Source organism: Ambystoma mexicanum, chromosome 13 (assembly GCF_040938575.1).
Source record: "Ambystoma mexicanum isolate Mex_15411 chromosome 13, UKY_AmexF1_1, whole genome shotgun sequence".
NCBI classification, from domain to species: domain Eukaryota; kingdom Metazoa; phylum Chordata; class Amphibia; order Caudata; family Ambystomatidae; genus Ambystoma; species Ambystoma mexicanum.
This window is the reverse complement of record NC_090938.1, coordinates 436043185-436058520: the sequence shown is the minus strand read 5'-3', so window position 1 is coordinate 436058520 and position 15336 is coordinate 436043185. Positions and strand designations below refer to the sequence as shown.

Below are 15336 nucleotides of genomic sequence, written 5' to 3'. Positions count from 1 at the left end.
GGGTAGGTTGAGCCTGCCTCGGTTTGGGTGTAGCTTGCGCCTGCTGCTGCGAAGGCGCCGGCAGAGGCAAGGGGAGCACCTCTTTAACTAAAGATTTAAGTAGGCCCATCATCTGCTGGGACCTCATGAGCCCCATAAAACGTTCAAAGAATGCGTGCTTACAATGCCGTAGTTTGGCATGGGGCAGTAGGCCTCCGATGAGTCCCGCAGCTCTGAGTATACCGCAGTGTGGTGGGCATGGTGAAGTATACTGTGCATCACTGCACTTGGGCAGCAGACCATTCCTCCCTAGGGGTGAAATCTGGCTTCCAAATGGTCAAAGGCTGCCCCGAGGAGCAGCTGACCATAGGGATGTTACTGTCACGAGATGACACCCTGAAAAGAGAGGCACAGGACACCCAGGAAGGGTTTCAGGTGGTTGTGCCGAAGTAAGGTGGACCGAATAGTACACACACAGCTGAAAGTAATAAGAACGAAGAGTAGTCAAGTGTAGCATGGAATAAGGTACAACAGAATGGATTCCCTCTAGGGGTGTATGCAGATATAATATAGGAAAAGAGTATTCCACGGACCTTAGGAAAAACTCTAGCCTTCTGCACAGTTTGCTATAACAGAGGCCCACGCTGTTTGCTCATGACTTGGAACAACAGCTATGGGTGTCTGTAACGTAGAAACGAGACAAGGGAAGGGGCAAAGGTTGCCTGATGGAAACCAACAGACAAGCTCTGTACAAAAGGGTTTACAAACAGTACAAGAGAAGATACTTACAGACAAATCCAGGAAAAGGAAGTTGATAGCAAACTAGCAGAAGGAAATGAAGGGAAATTCATGTAACAGGATTGGATAGCAGAGGACAGTAAGGAACAAGGTTGAGAGCTCAGAGGAGCAGGAAAGCAATGAGCAGGCCCACAGGAGCAGGGCTGTAAGGTAGAGAGCCCAGAGGGAAAGGGCTTAGGGCAGCGGAGTAAAGCAGGATGAGCAAGCCCATAGGAGTAGGGCTGTAAGGTAAAGAGCCTAGAGGGAAAGGGCTTAGGGCAGCGGAGTAATGCAGGCTGCACGGTAAGGAACCCAGAAGGGCCGGGCAGCAAGGTGTGAGCCCTGAGGGGCAGGGCTGCTGACCGTAGAAGGTGGCAGAGGACTGTAGAGGGCTGCTAGGCCGAGAACCCAGCGGAAAAAGGTAGGTAGTAAGCAACGGAACGTGATCAGCTGCAAGGTAGGAAGCCCAGAGGACAAGGGCTGTAGGCAGCCGGAGTGAGGCAGGCTGCAGAGCAGGGAGCCCAGAGGACAAGGGCTGTAGGCAGCCGGAGTGAGGCAGGCTGCAGAGCAGGGAGCCCAGAGGACAAGGGCTGTAGGCAGCCGGAGTAAGGCAGTCTGCAGAGCAGGGAGCCCAGAGGACAAGGGCTGAGGCTGGGAAGCAGCAGAGCGTGATCAGCTGCAATGTAGAGAGCCCGGCAAGGCAAGGGCGGAGGCTGGAAGGCAGCAGAGTGTGATCGGCTGCAATGTAGAGAGCCCAGCAGGGCAAGGGCGGAGGCTGGAAGGCAGCAGAGCGAGATCAGCTGCAATGTAGAGAGCCCGGCAGGGCAAGGGCGGAGGCTGGAAGGCAGCAGAGTGTGATCGGCTGCAATGTAGAGAGCCCGGCAGGGCAAGGGCGGAGGCCGGAAGGCAGCATAGCGAGATCAGCTGCAATGTAGAGAGCCCGGCAGGGCAAGGGCGGAGGCTGGAAGGCAGCAGAGCGTGATCAGCTGCAATGTAGAGAGCCCAGCAGGGCACTGGATCCAAAGCCGGAGTAAGGAGGAACCGCATACAAGATCCGTAGCTCAAAGCAACAAGGTGCCGGAAAGACTCCTAATGCAAGAGACTGAGCTCCTGCAGACAGCAGCTTTTATACCTCCCAGCCCAGCACAGAGGCAGGCTAATTGGTCGCACCTGGCTAAGCACACCTGTAGACAATCGGCCACCTCCCTCTCTGTTCCTGAGCTGGTGGAAGCAGAGGAGATCCCCTGGGCTTCTGGGGATTGTAGTTCCGAAGATGGCGAATAGGAATGGCCAGGAAAAGATGGTTATAGCCAAGTGCATTGTGGTAAGTGTAGTTTGTTGGAAAAAACAGAAAAGCACCAAAGTCTCGCAAATGGGAAATAAGGTCCATATTGATCGTAAATTATGCGCCCATGGCACAGGCATGACAGTATGCCCCTCTCCAGGCCCCTCTCCAGGCTCCCTGAAAGTTGACCAACAAGAAGAATGTCTGTCACACCGTGAAAGACTCTTATTCCAAAAAGGCACATCATGAGGCACCAAATACTGTTTAAGGTTGTTAGGTGGGAGTCTTGAAGGACGGAGACAGTATTAATGTTCTGAACCTTTGAGGTAGAATTCCGAAAAGACAAAGTCTTTGGAGCATAAATCCCAACAGTGTGTTCAGATTAACTGTGAAAGACTGCTGCAGGCTCCATGGCAAATCTTACTTTGAAAGGCAACAGTAAGGTGTTGGAAGGTGGAGCCAGAGGTACAGCAGAGTTGGTTGCTTTAGGAAGGTTTTCCAAGGCATCAGAAGCACCAATGGCTAAGTCGAGATTAGCCGCAGAAATTACAGAAGTCACAGTGGAGGGTTCTCCATGATTTGTAGGCAGTTCAGAAACCTCAGCATCAGGGAGATCATGAATGGCTGTAGATAGTTCTGATGCTGTAGCAACTGAGAGTGTAGGTGCCGTAGAAGAACCAGTGGGCAGTGACGCACCTGAGACTGATAGAGTTGAGTCTGGTAGTTTTAGTGCTGCAGAGGCACCAGCAGGAACAACCGGAGCTGTAGTCCTAAAAGAAAAGTTGGTATCGGACTCAGCAACAGGTTCTGTCCTTGCAGGCAGAGAGGAAGAGGGTGCTTCTGCTGCAGAAAGAATGATGTGAGATGCTGCAACAGTAGCAGAATTTGAAGTGTTAACAGGAGGAGCATCAGAGATTGGGTTAGCAGATACAGTAACAGGCAGTATGACAGATGTGGGGTCAGGATAGGGTAGGAGTTCTGAAGGCTGAACTTCAAAGTCTGGTGTGCTCAGATTGCTAAGTGGGTAAGGGGTATAAGAACCCTTAGAAGTAGTGTACATTTCTGATTTGATCACTTCAGAAGAGGCTGTATGTGTGAGTAAAGGACAGTAGTCAGAGGTAAGAGTGGAACAATCCTTTGACTCAGGAGGGGTACACACTTGTCTTGTGGTGTAATGGCAGTGTGAGTGATTTGGCCCACCGAAGGAGTTAATTTTTTGCTGTCTGAACAACAACCTGAGTTACTGTAGTTTGAAGGTAAAGGAGCTGTGTCAGACTTTAGAAGGGATGCATATGCTAAATTTAGGTCTTCCATCTGCTTGGTATAAGTCTGTATTCTTTTCTGTGTGGCAATTCCAGACCTTATCATGTCGATCTCTAAAGACAGAATATCAGGTGTAGGACATAGTGTCAGAAGGTCTGGAATCTTGTGTCCCTTCATTAAATTTTTACTATGTATATAAACAAAGTCATCATAGAGATCTTCGGTCTGTCTTCTAAGGCGTAGGAGTTGTTCTTGAAGCAGGTATGTACCGTTAGCCTGATCTAAAGCTTCAGAATCTGGTGTATCAGAAAATGTGGTTGTAGCAATAGGAAGACTGACCTTAAGGTTATTATGGTTAGTAGATACTGGGGAAGTATTAAGACAACCGATGGTCAGTATTGGTCTTTTGTACCCAGTACCAGGTCCACTAACCTCAGGATACTTAATGCCGTGTCCTGTTAAATGAGTGTTTCCAGCAGTCTGGGGAGGTTGTGTAGCTTGCCAAGCTGATCTTGAGCATATCACCTTGGCAACAGCATACTCTGGTTGAGAGTCTCCCACAATGAGGGCAATATCCTTGGCTGTAGCAGTGTTACGACATTGGTCCTGAGACAGGGTAGCCTGGGATAAAGGAATACCAGGTTTGTGTACCGGCTGAATGTCGAATGCAGTGTCTGAAGAAATGTCAGAAAACGTATGAGTGTTTTCCACTGGTGAGACTAATAAAATCTGCAGGAATTCATTTACTTGCTGTAGTTCTTCTACAGATAGAGACTGTGGATCATAATTGCAAATGTCATAGTAGTTACACATAGAAGGGTCAGCGAGCCAGTGAGTGTAGTACTGCGCTTGTAACCCTTTGTTTACTAGGGCGAGACTGTCTTTTAGACTAATGTTTTTGTTTGATGTCTTAAGGGAAACAATAGATTTTTGTAAAGGTTTCTTAACCCGAACAGAAAGCATCCTTGGACTGTGTGTGCCTTTCCTGCCTAATGAATAAGACATTTTTGTCTCTTGCATTCTGTCACGAGATGACACCCTGAAAAGAGAGGCACAGGACACCCAGGAAGGGTTTCGGGTGGTTGTGCCGAAGTAAGGTGGACAGAATAGTACACACACAGCTGAAAGTAATAAGAACGAAGAGTAGTCAAGTGTAGCAAGGAATAAGGTACAACAGAATGGATTCCCTCTGGGGTGTATGCAGATATAGGAAAAGAGTATTCCACGGAACTTAGGAAAAACTCTAGCCTTCTGCACAGTTTGCTATAACAGAGGCCCACGCTGTTTGCTCATGACTTGGAACAACAGCTATGGGTGTCTGTAACGTAGAAACGAGACAAGGGAAGGGGCACAGGTTGCCTGATGGAAACCAACAGACAAGATCTGTACAAAAGGGTCTACAAACAGTACAAGAGAAGATACTTACAGACAAATCCAGGAAAAGGAAGTTGATAGCAAACTAGCAGAAGGAAATGAAGGAAAAGTCGTGTAACAGGATTGGATAGCAGAGGACAGTAAGGAACAAGGGTGAGAGCTCAGAGGAGCAGGAAAGCAATGAACAAGCCCACAGGAGCAGGGCTGTAAGGTAGAGAGCCCAGAGGGAAAGGGCTTAGGGCAGCGGAGTAAAGCAGGATGAGCAAGCCCACAGGAGCAGGGCTGTAAGGTAAAGAGCCTAGAGGGAAAGGGCTTAGGACAGCGGAGTAATGCAGGCTGCACTGTAAGGAACCCAGAAGGGCCGGGCAGCAAGGTGTGAGCCCTGAGGGGCAGGGCCGCTGACCGTAGAAGGTGGCAGAGGACTGTAGAGGGCTGCTAGGCCGAGAACCCAGCGGAAAAAGGTAGGTAGTAAGCAGCGGAACTTGATCAGCTGCAAGGTAGGAAGCCCAGAGGACAAAGGCTGTAGGCAGCCGGAGTGAGGCAGGCTGCAGAGCAGGGAGCCCAGAGGACAAGGGCTGTAGGCAGCCGGAGTGAGGCAGGCTGCAGAGCAGGGAGCGCAGAGGACAAGAGCTGTAGGCAGCCGGAGTGAGGCAGGCTGAGGCTGGGAAGCAGCAGAGCGTGATCAGCTGCAATGTAGAGAGCCCGGCAAGGCAAGGGTGGAGGCTGGAAGGCAGCAGAGCGTGATCGGCTGCAATGTAGAGAGCCCGGCAGGGCAAGGGCGGAGGCTGGAAGGCAGCAGAGTGTGATCGGCTGCAATGTAGAGAGCCCGGCAGGGCAAGGGCGGAGGCTGGAAGGCAGCAGAGCAAGATCAGCTGCAATGTAGAGAGCCCGGCAGGGCAAGAGCGGAGGCTGGAAGGCAGCAGAGTGTGATCGGCTGCAATGTAGAGAGCCCGGCAGGGCAAGGGCAGAGGCTGGAAGGCAGCAGAGCGAGATCAGCTGCAATGTAGAGAGCCCGGCAGGGCAAGGGCGGAGGCTGGAAGGCAGCAGAGCGTGATCAGCTGCAATGTAGAGAGCCTGGCAGGGCACTGGATCCAAAGCCGGAGTAAGGAGGAACCGCATACAAGATCCGTAGCTCAAAGCAACAAGGTGCCGGAAAGACTCCTAATGCAAAAGACTGAGCTCCTGCAGACAGCAGCTTTTATACCGCCCAGCCCAGCAAAGAGGCAGACTAATTGGTCGCACCTGGCTAAGCACACCTGTAGACAATCGGCCAACTCCCTCTCTGTTCCTGAGCTGGTGGAAGCAGAGGAGATCCCTAGGACTTCTGGGGATTGTAGTTCCGAAGATGGCGAATAGGAATGGCCAGGAAAAGATGGTTATAGCCAAGTGCATTGTGGTAAGTGTAGTTTGTTGGAAAAAATAGAAAAGCACCAAAGTCTCGCAAATGGGAAATAAGGTCCATATTGATCGTAAATGTATGCGCCCATGGCGCAGGCATGACAGTTACGCTCCCTGGGAGAAACTTCATGGCCTAAGGCCATCTTGTCATTCAACGCCATTTTTCTTGTGGAAGATTTATTAGAAATGCGCAGGGAGGTACTCTCCAGTGTAGAGCCTCGGTTCCCAGATCCCAAAGGGCCCTTGAGCTGTAGCTCGGTACTGGATATGACCTTGGGAGGACTGGCAGTAGGATTGGCGCCCTCAGCTTTTGCCCTTGTAGTCAAACGTAAAGGCGTCCCCTCAGGCCTAAGCCGGGTTACGAGAGCGTGTGTGCCCCTCGGGATGTGTCCCAGTATCTTAGCATTGTTGCCCCTCAGCCCCTGTCTCGGGAGGACCCAAAGGTCCCTCGGTCCGAGGACCGGTAACTCTAGAAGTCTCAAGATGTTGGCGGTGCTAGGGTCCTCAGCACCGCTCCTGCTTGGTGGAATCCCCAGAAAGGAATCCCCCTTGTGGGGTGCTTTAGTAAAGAGTTTTGCACTTACCTTGCCCGCCTTGCTTCTGCGTCACAAAAGTAATTCAGATGGTCTGGAGAGGATGCCGAGAAGATGTCCTTCGACTGCACCAAACGGTGCTTCAATGAGCATGGTGTATGGGCGTGACGGGCAGCGCAATCTTCCCACCGATAACCGCAGCACAATCTTCCCACAATCTTCTCACCGATAACCCGCGTCTACACACTGGAGACAAAGCGCATGCAGATCTTACGTGGGATATCAAATCTCGCAGTAAGAACACCGGCTGAAACCTGTTTATGCCGTCATGCGCCGGGGCAGGCGAGGCACCGGAGACTGGTAGAAATTTTAAAAAGCATTGTGGAAAGCTGAAATAAAAATGCAAACTCTGTCGAGCCTTTGGGAAGATGGTCTGATCATGTCAATGTGGAAAAGGGGACTGAGGCCAGGGGTATAAGCCGTGGTGACGTAGCCCATAAATTTAAAGGGGAAATGTTCTTTTATAGAAGAAAAAAAAGGTTCCAGTATCGTCCCTAAGGAGGGACGCCCATACAGTATGGAGGAAAGGGGACAGGACATGGGAGTAATGCTTAGTGATAATATTATTGCCCACCAAGTGAGGTTCCTCTTCTTGGTCTACTCAATCTATCTGGAGAACTCGTTTCATGCAAGGCAATCCATGTGAAAAATATTGTGTTTTTAAAATTCTTTACGGAAGGCCATCAGGGTCATTTATTGTGTTATCAACTGTTATTTAGAGCATGAATTTAGAGCATGAAATGTCTTTTGTTACTGCAAAGAAATCGATATGCCAATCAAAGATTTAGATTGCTGGTCTTAATATGCCTTGGTGCTTGTGTTTAGTCAACCTGTCATGGATATAAGCACAGCCATTGCTGCACTATGCCTTGCATATGAGGCATAGCACCTTAAATATAACGTTTGTAGTGGGCTTGATATGGACGCTCAGTGGAGTATACATGAGAATAGTTCTGACTGCTCCATTCACACAAGCACTGACTTTGGCAACCAGCTCAACACATCCCTGATTAGGAAAAATACATTGAGGACCCGTGGATACACACTGAGGCATAGTACCCACATTTATGAATCCTAGGCAAGTTAAAGACCTGCTGACTGAGTTTATGATTGACTGGTTCACCTATTTTTGAGTTACAAGTGGAGACATATGCGATCTCGCTTACTATAGCAACCATATACATATGTTAACACAATGAATCAAAAACGTCTGCCTCAAGCGTCACACATTTGTCTAGAATTATGCACTTTTTCTATCATTTTTTCCCAGTTCGGGAGATAGATGGAACTCTGAATGTGTCTATGCATAAGGTACTGAACACGATATGGTGTAATTTCACTGTGTGAATCTGTGTATTATGAAATGGTAATATGTAGACCGTTCATCACATTTTACTGGGTTTTCTGCTCCACCAAGAGATGCCCAAAGGGATCAGATAATTCCATGCAATTAGAACGCCACATGCACTCAGAGTTGTTGTCTTGGTTTACGCTGTTTGAAGGCAACTGTACCAAAGTACGGTTATAATATAATCTGTCTATGCTTTTTACGTAAATGTAATTTCCTGCCTATTCTTACATTTAGGGTCCTTTATTCAGCCTTCCCTTGATGCTTTTCTAATGAAAATGATCACTGGTGCTACCTTGGAGTTAAAATGTACTGCAATGGAACTGACACAACGAGATTACATTATACCATAAATTGCTGACATAACATGTTGTGTAAACCAATCACAAACATATTTGCTAGAGCTGCCTGTTTAAATATACAATACCCATTTAGGAGAACAATAGGATTTTGAAATATTTAACCTATATGTCAAAACTGTTCATTATAAAGCAATATCAAATCAGCTCCGAATGCATATCTGCTATTGCTGTGTATGTCTAATTCCACAGGCAGCGAGGGTAGTAGCAGTGCAGCATGATGGCAGACGTTGAAACCTACAATGAAAACATGGTTAGTAATTGGCATTTTATTTTTTGTAGATCTTACCTCACGAGAATCTACTGCTGCATACATGATATCCATCCAACCCTTGAAGGTGGCCTGCATGAAGAACACAATGAAAGAGGCATGATGACAAATGCAAGTTCTGTTCCCACAGCTGATTTCGCAATGCAATATATAGGGAAACACTCAGGATGTGCAAAGCCTTTAGAATTGCAGATTCTGTTTTTCACCATTGGAGTGAAGCCAAGTGGAAGTTGGCCATGCAGTGCCTAAGTAGAAACACGCCTCTCTAGTTATCAACTGTGCCATCTTCAATGTTATGCCGTTTTGGGGTAGTGCTACATTTCCTCTCATCCTAGAATTAGCCATAGTTGCCATAGGTGGAAACATTCATGACCAGAGACAGGCCTAAGCAAGAAACTGTGGTTGAAGCATCATCTGTAGAGATGGACATTTGAGGAAGAATTTAGAGAAAAGGGCTTGGAAGTTCGCAAAGGTTGAGTTTGTGGTTTAGGTTCGATTAGGGGGATTTCAACTGCATCAGCATTTAGTTTAAGAAATGTGCCTTGCTCTGCCTTAAAATGTAAGCACAGAGGGCTTCTTTGCTACCCGAATGTTATAAGCATAGGAAATGTCAGATGCCCCATTAAATGAAAAAATACCCTGAAATAGATATACGCATAAATGAAACCAAAAGATGAGGGGAGGGAGCCACGAGAAATTCTATAGTAACTGTTATATCTGGCAGATCCATATGAACCAATCTTAATCTTTGCTATCGACTGCCTGAGAACCATGCTCATTTAGTTAAAAAATATCTTATGGCATGTTTTTCGGTAGGATGCACTTAGAAGATGCACTTGGCTCCAAAGGAAATTGGAGCTGTGAATAAAATCTGTATATGAACTATATTATTTTACAGAAAATAATAGCACTGTAGGGACCACATTGTGCTTCTCTACTATAGACTCTGTTCTTCGAAAAGTTTAAACACCGACCTCTCGCTTTTTGTTGGTTACACACTGACAACACTAACAAATAGCATACATGGATTTAACAGATAGTGCTAGATATGCTGTCTCTAACCAACCTCTGAAGTGGGAATTGTAATCATGCAATGGCAGTGAGAATTTAGTTACTCTACAATATTAGTCATTCGCCCCCATAAAAGTCTGTTTTCCTGCATATACAGTGCAGTTGCTCTACTCACCACCTGCAGCAAAGAGAGGTATCCCAAGCCAACATTGTCGAAGTTCACTTTCACATTGACCCATCGGATTTGTTCTGTCTCATTCAGAGCCATACAATCTGAGATATTGTTCACCACATTTATTGGAAAGAGCTCTGATGTTGTGGTATTGATACATCGGTAGAACTTCCCGGCAAACAGGTTCACACCCATAATGCTAAATATCAACCAAAAGATGAGGCAGACTAACAGGACGTTCATAATGGAGGGAATGGCCCCAAGAAGGGCATTGACCACGACCTGTGAAGAAAAGATGCCCAAGTGAGAATATGGAAAACAAATGTATATCTGCAGTATTTTCATGGTACAATGCATATGCTAGTTTGGACAATGGTAATGATACAGCCATATGGTTTTCATTCTTAATTGCATCAATATTTTGCACTGTTTTCGATATGGATTGTATAGAATGGATACCAGGGCTTGGCTTGTCAAGACATCAAATCATAATATCCAGCCATGTTTTCAGGATGACTAAAAAAATGCAAATATTCTTCACTGAAAATCTTTGCATGCTATTCTTTCTCATATGTATTTATCAGCAACATCATGTATCCCGACTGGGTTTGATTATTTGATGGGTCTATCAGCCCAGCCCTAACTTGTACTACTCGCCTAACTATGGAGATAGCAGTAGAATAGTATAATTTACATACATTGAGGTTACGCCCTATTTTACAGACATGTCTGCTCCTATGTTTTGTGCATATGTGCCCTTCATGTAAGTGCACTGTGTTTGTGCCCCTCGTATATCTATGCATCGTTCACCTGTAGGTATGCCTTTTCTATATGTGTTAGTCCAGCATGCCCAAACCTTTCTTGTGTGGACGTTATTTTTCTATATGTTAACTAGTGTACAAGACCATGTACACGGCCAAAGTGCAGGTTTTCATTGACACAGTAGGGCCACAATATAGCCTAAACAAACAGCTCCCTCTAGTGGTGACAATAGGCGAAGCTACTGCATCGGACAAACATACAGGGACAAATCTGGCCTTTTATAATATTGTTAGATTATTGCCCTGCTTCTGCAGCCTTAACCTGTATTTGCCTTTGCCAATGTGCTTGTTCTTCCCATGTACTTTACATCTGTTATGTCTCCTGGTGCATTGCTTTTTACGTCCACTCATTCTCAATACTGTGATCTCCATCAGTATTAATCAACACTACATGTCTTTGCCTATGTGCAGGGTCTTTCAACACATTTTACCAACAGAGCCAAAATGTTCTTATTAAAATAGACAAAGGACATAGCATATTTGGCTTCAATGTTTTATTTAATGTATTTTTTTATCAATTCCATTTCAGAAAAACATACCAATGCTGTATAACCCAACCTTAAATAAACAGAGAAAAGGAAAAGGAAAAAAATTATGCATGTGTGCTAAACATAGAAATACTTAAAGCAGCCAAATTGCTATATCATTCCATCATGCACCGCAGTAACAGTCAGTATGTTCTGCTTTATGGTTCAAGGTCTCTGTACACCATATAAAGCCTCCTGCGATTTTATATTTAAAATTGTCATATTGTGATCTTTTTTGGTTTCACTCCATGTCTTTAATTGACCAATTGCCTTTGAAAATGTGTTGGTGTATATACGTTAATTTCTGCTTTGTTTACACTAAGGTGTCATCCCCTAGCACCTCAGAAATCAAGTATGATAGCTGTGTTGAGAGAAGATCAAGGAAAGAAATGAGTGCTCCCTACATTGTTATTATTCTTGAATTCCAAACTATCGCAGAAACTCATATTTCTCAGAGGAAGCAAACATGGGGGACTATAGTAAAGGGAAAGAAGCTAAACTAGGACATATTGGGAGTTCATGATTGCTGCATACTTAGAAGATGCGAAGATGGAGGAATACACCACCATGACACATTCTGCACACCCTAAGGTTCTTCAGAACATCAGTGGTGTAATTCCCTTCAGGAACCTTCGCATTAAGTGGGCTCCTGAATTTTGAGCGTTGATATCAAGAGGCACTTCATTGCAGAGAGATCTCAATGTTGAAGATGCCCTTGATGCTGATAAGGCCCTTGACATTACTAGATCATTCAATACTGAGAGCCCTCAACTCTCAGCATTATTGATCATCACTTCAAGCAATGGTCAGGAAGGATGAACCGATTACTTTGTTAACTTTCTCTGACCTTAGCTGACACTAGCAAGGTGTTGACAGACCAGCAACGACTTGGATTAGCCATGATGCCGAGAGGCCTTGATGTCTAGGCACTATGGATCCTCAGGCCACCTGTGGACAGGAGACCCAGCTCCAGGACTGATGGTTCCAAAACCAGCTCTCACAGCTCTCTTCCCTTGGTCCCAGATATATTGGCCCTCATTCCGAGTAGGGCGGTAAGAGATACCGGGCACCGGTAAGGAGACCGGTGCCGGTAATACCTTACCGCCCTACGACGAGGTCCCTTAGCGGGTCCCTTCCTTAACGCCGGCCCATTATTTCCACCCTCCCCATTCCCATTGAGCCCTAATGAGGCTCAAATGGGAATGGTTTGGTGAATGGGGACTTACCGGTCACACCAAGGTCTGACTAGAAAGGTAAGTCCCCATTGCACCAAACCGGACACGGTACCGTTATTGGTAGCAGTCATGGCGCAAATAGCGCCATGACTACAACCAACCTCGGAATGAGGGCCATTGTGTCAGTTAATGCAAATCTCATTGTGCTGATCTCAGAGCTCTGTTATTCAATCTCAAACACCATCAAGGCTATCTCTGAGTCACGTATGTTGTGACAGGATCAGGGGCTTGACCCTGCCCGGGGGCGGGGGAACAGGGACCCCTCCAGCCTCGGGTAGATGGACAAGGGCATATGTCAGAGCCAGTCCTACCCCAGAGGCAGGGTGAAGGAGTTGTGGGCCACAGTCCCTGAAGCCACAAGGGTGCATTGCACATGACTAGTGGTACCACTGTCCCTTCCACAATGCCTGCAGCCCCTCTTCTGGCCAGAGTTCTTTTTTGTATTTTCAGAACCACAACTCTCAGAGTTCACCTGGACGCAACCTAGAAAACCCAGACTGGAATCAGGGAAGTGGATGTAAGACAAGGAATGGCCAACAAAGATGAGACACGCAACAACGGACACACAACCCGAGAAGGACTCATGGTAATTGTAGGGGAACAGAAAATAAAATGAACTGGGAGTGAGAAGAGAATGCAGGGGAGACACCATAAATCCTTCTGAAACCATTGTTGGGAAGAGGGGATGATCGTCCCAGACCCGCAAAAGGTTTTGAATGCCGCAAAGGCCCAAGAGTCTGTTGTATGTGCCTGGTAGGGCTATAGGGAGGAGAGGGGTGTCAATGGAAGTTGCATTATGGGTAGGTTAGTATGTATGATATATTTTATTTATATTGCGCCCATACACAGGTGTTTCAGGGTGCGACGAGGCAATGGAGGGGTATAAGGCAGGACAAAAACAACAATCTTACTAAGCCCAGTGACATTGAGAATGCACAAGTGCATGGGAGAGGGATGGGGAAAGTGCAAGGTGCAGGCGGGAAGTGGAAAGTGCTGAAAACATGATAAAGTAACAGATAGTGCAGCCAGCTGGTGGCACAAGTGCAATAATATGCACAGCCAAACAGTGTCTAATAAGTGCAGGAAGGGGGGCTGTAGGGTTGTAGATACAGACCCAAGTGCAGGGGTTGGCAGGAGGCAGTGCGGGTACACGGCTGAGTGGGCAAGGGATCTGGGCCCAAAATCGGAGGGGACCCAGGTACCCAGTGCCGAGACACAGATCAGCAGGGGAGAGGATGAGAGAAGACAGAAGCAAAGAGGAAGGTCTTGAGGTGCTTCTGGAACTGAAGATGGTTCTCCTCAAGTTTCAGAAAGGCAGGAAGGCTGTTCCAGAGGGAGGCCCCAGCTGCAGAAAGAGATCTACCCCCAACATGCTACTTGGAGAAGCGACTGACCCGGAGGGAGTTGGAGGAGCAAAGAGCTCAAGTAGGAAGGTATTTCCGAAGGGAGAGTTAAAGTTAATGCGGGCCTGGCCCCAGCAGGCCTTGTGGACAATGCAACCGGTCTTGAACATAATCTGTGCAGCCACAGGGAGCCAGTGAAGAGATTTCAGGGCCCGAGAGATATGATCCCTGGGCTTGAGGCCAAGGACAAGTCTCGCAGTCCTGTTCTGGATGAGTTGCAGAGGGCGGAAAGTAGTAGCAGGCAGATTTAGGAAGAGGTTGTTGCAGTAGTCCAGCCTAGGGAGAACCAGAGCTCTAAAGACACTGACCTTCTGGGGGAACGAGAGGAAAGGAAGAAAACCTCTGAGGAGATGCAGCTGATAGTTTGACTTCTTAGAGATGTCAGAGATGTTTGGAGAAAAGGAAAGCATGAAGTCGAACCCCGAGGTTCTTAGCCTCACAGGTGGGAGCAGGGAGAGGGCCAAGGGAGGCAGGCCAGAGAGTGATGGGAAAGGAAGGTGCAGGAGTACCGATGAGGAGGGTCTCTGGCATTAAGGCAGAGGTTGTTGGTGGCACACAGCTCCTGGATTGCAGGCAGTCAGAGATGAGAGAGGGAGAAGAGGTGGCAGAGGGGAGCCTGAAAACGAGCCGAGTGTCATCCGCATAGCACTGAAACTTGGAGTAGATGTAAATGGGTTGAATAATGTGAAGAAGAGAATGAAAGTGTTGCATTATTTGGATGAGTTAAAGGCGGATATTGGTTTCTTACAGGAGACACATTTAATGAAAGATGAGATTGAAAGGCTGAGGAAAGGCTGGGTGGGGAAGGTTTATGCTGCTTCATTCAATTCGAGATCAAGAGGAGTTGCGGTACTGATTAGGAGGAACACTCCTATAAAGGTTTTGAAAGAGATGTCGGATAGGGATGGGCGGATGGTGATTCTGTTAATAGATGTACAGGGCCAACTGGTATCTCTATGTAATATTTACGCGCCGTCAGTGGATGATGGAACTTTTTACAAGACATGGGTTCGCGGGACATTATCTTGGGTGGTGACTTTAATGTTGTATTTAACTCCAGTATGGACAGGAGTTGGAATTCGGCTAAGTGGGGTGCTGACAGGCAGCACTTGGCTTTGGATGATTTCGTTTTGGGACATGATCTAAAAGATGGTTGGAGGTTGGAGCATCCGACCTCTCGTGAGTATACTTTTTTTTCAGGAGCGCATTCTGTGTATTCTAGGCTGGACATGTTTTTAACGGCTGGCAAGATGACAGAATCTTATAAGAAGAGCGAAATTGGCAGTATATTGTTGTCTGATCATGCGCATGTGACTCTGCAGCTACGGTTGAGATATGCCCTAAAGAGGCGTAATTCCTGGAGGTTGAATGTTGCCTTATTGCATAGAGATGACGTGGTGGATACGTTGCAGAGGGAGACAGATTGTTTTGTGGCGAGTAATCATACGGGGGAAGTTCATCCAAGTATGGTTTGGGAGGCTCTGAAGTGTACAATGAGAGGGCACTTGATTGCTGTTTCT

The 15336-nt window shown here is 46.9% G+C and overlaps 1 protein-coding gene across 3 annotated transcripts in view; it reads right to left on the bottom strand.

The window, feature by feature from the left end:
• Nucleotides 1-15336, bottom strand: part of LOC138521307 (sodium channel protein type 4 subunit alpha-like) — a 3496387-nt gene that overhangs the window by 537123 nt on the left and 2943928 nt on the right. For all 3 annotated transcript variants that reach the window (XM_069634046.1, XM_069634045.1, XM_069634044.1), the window contains 2 exons: nucleotides 9834-10112; nucleotides 8666-8719 (listed from right to left, as the gene is read on the bottom strand). In XM_069634046.1, coding sequence (XP_069490147.1) covers nucleotides 8666-8719; nucleotides 9834-10112 — 333 coding nt within the window. The remainder of the gene's footprint in view (nucleotides 1-8665; nucleotides 8720-9833; nucleotides 10113-15336) is intronic.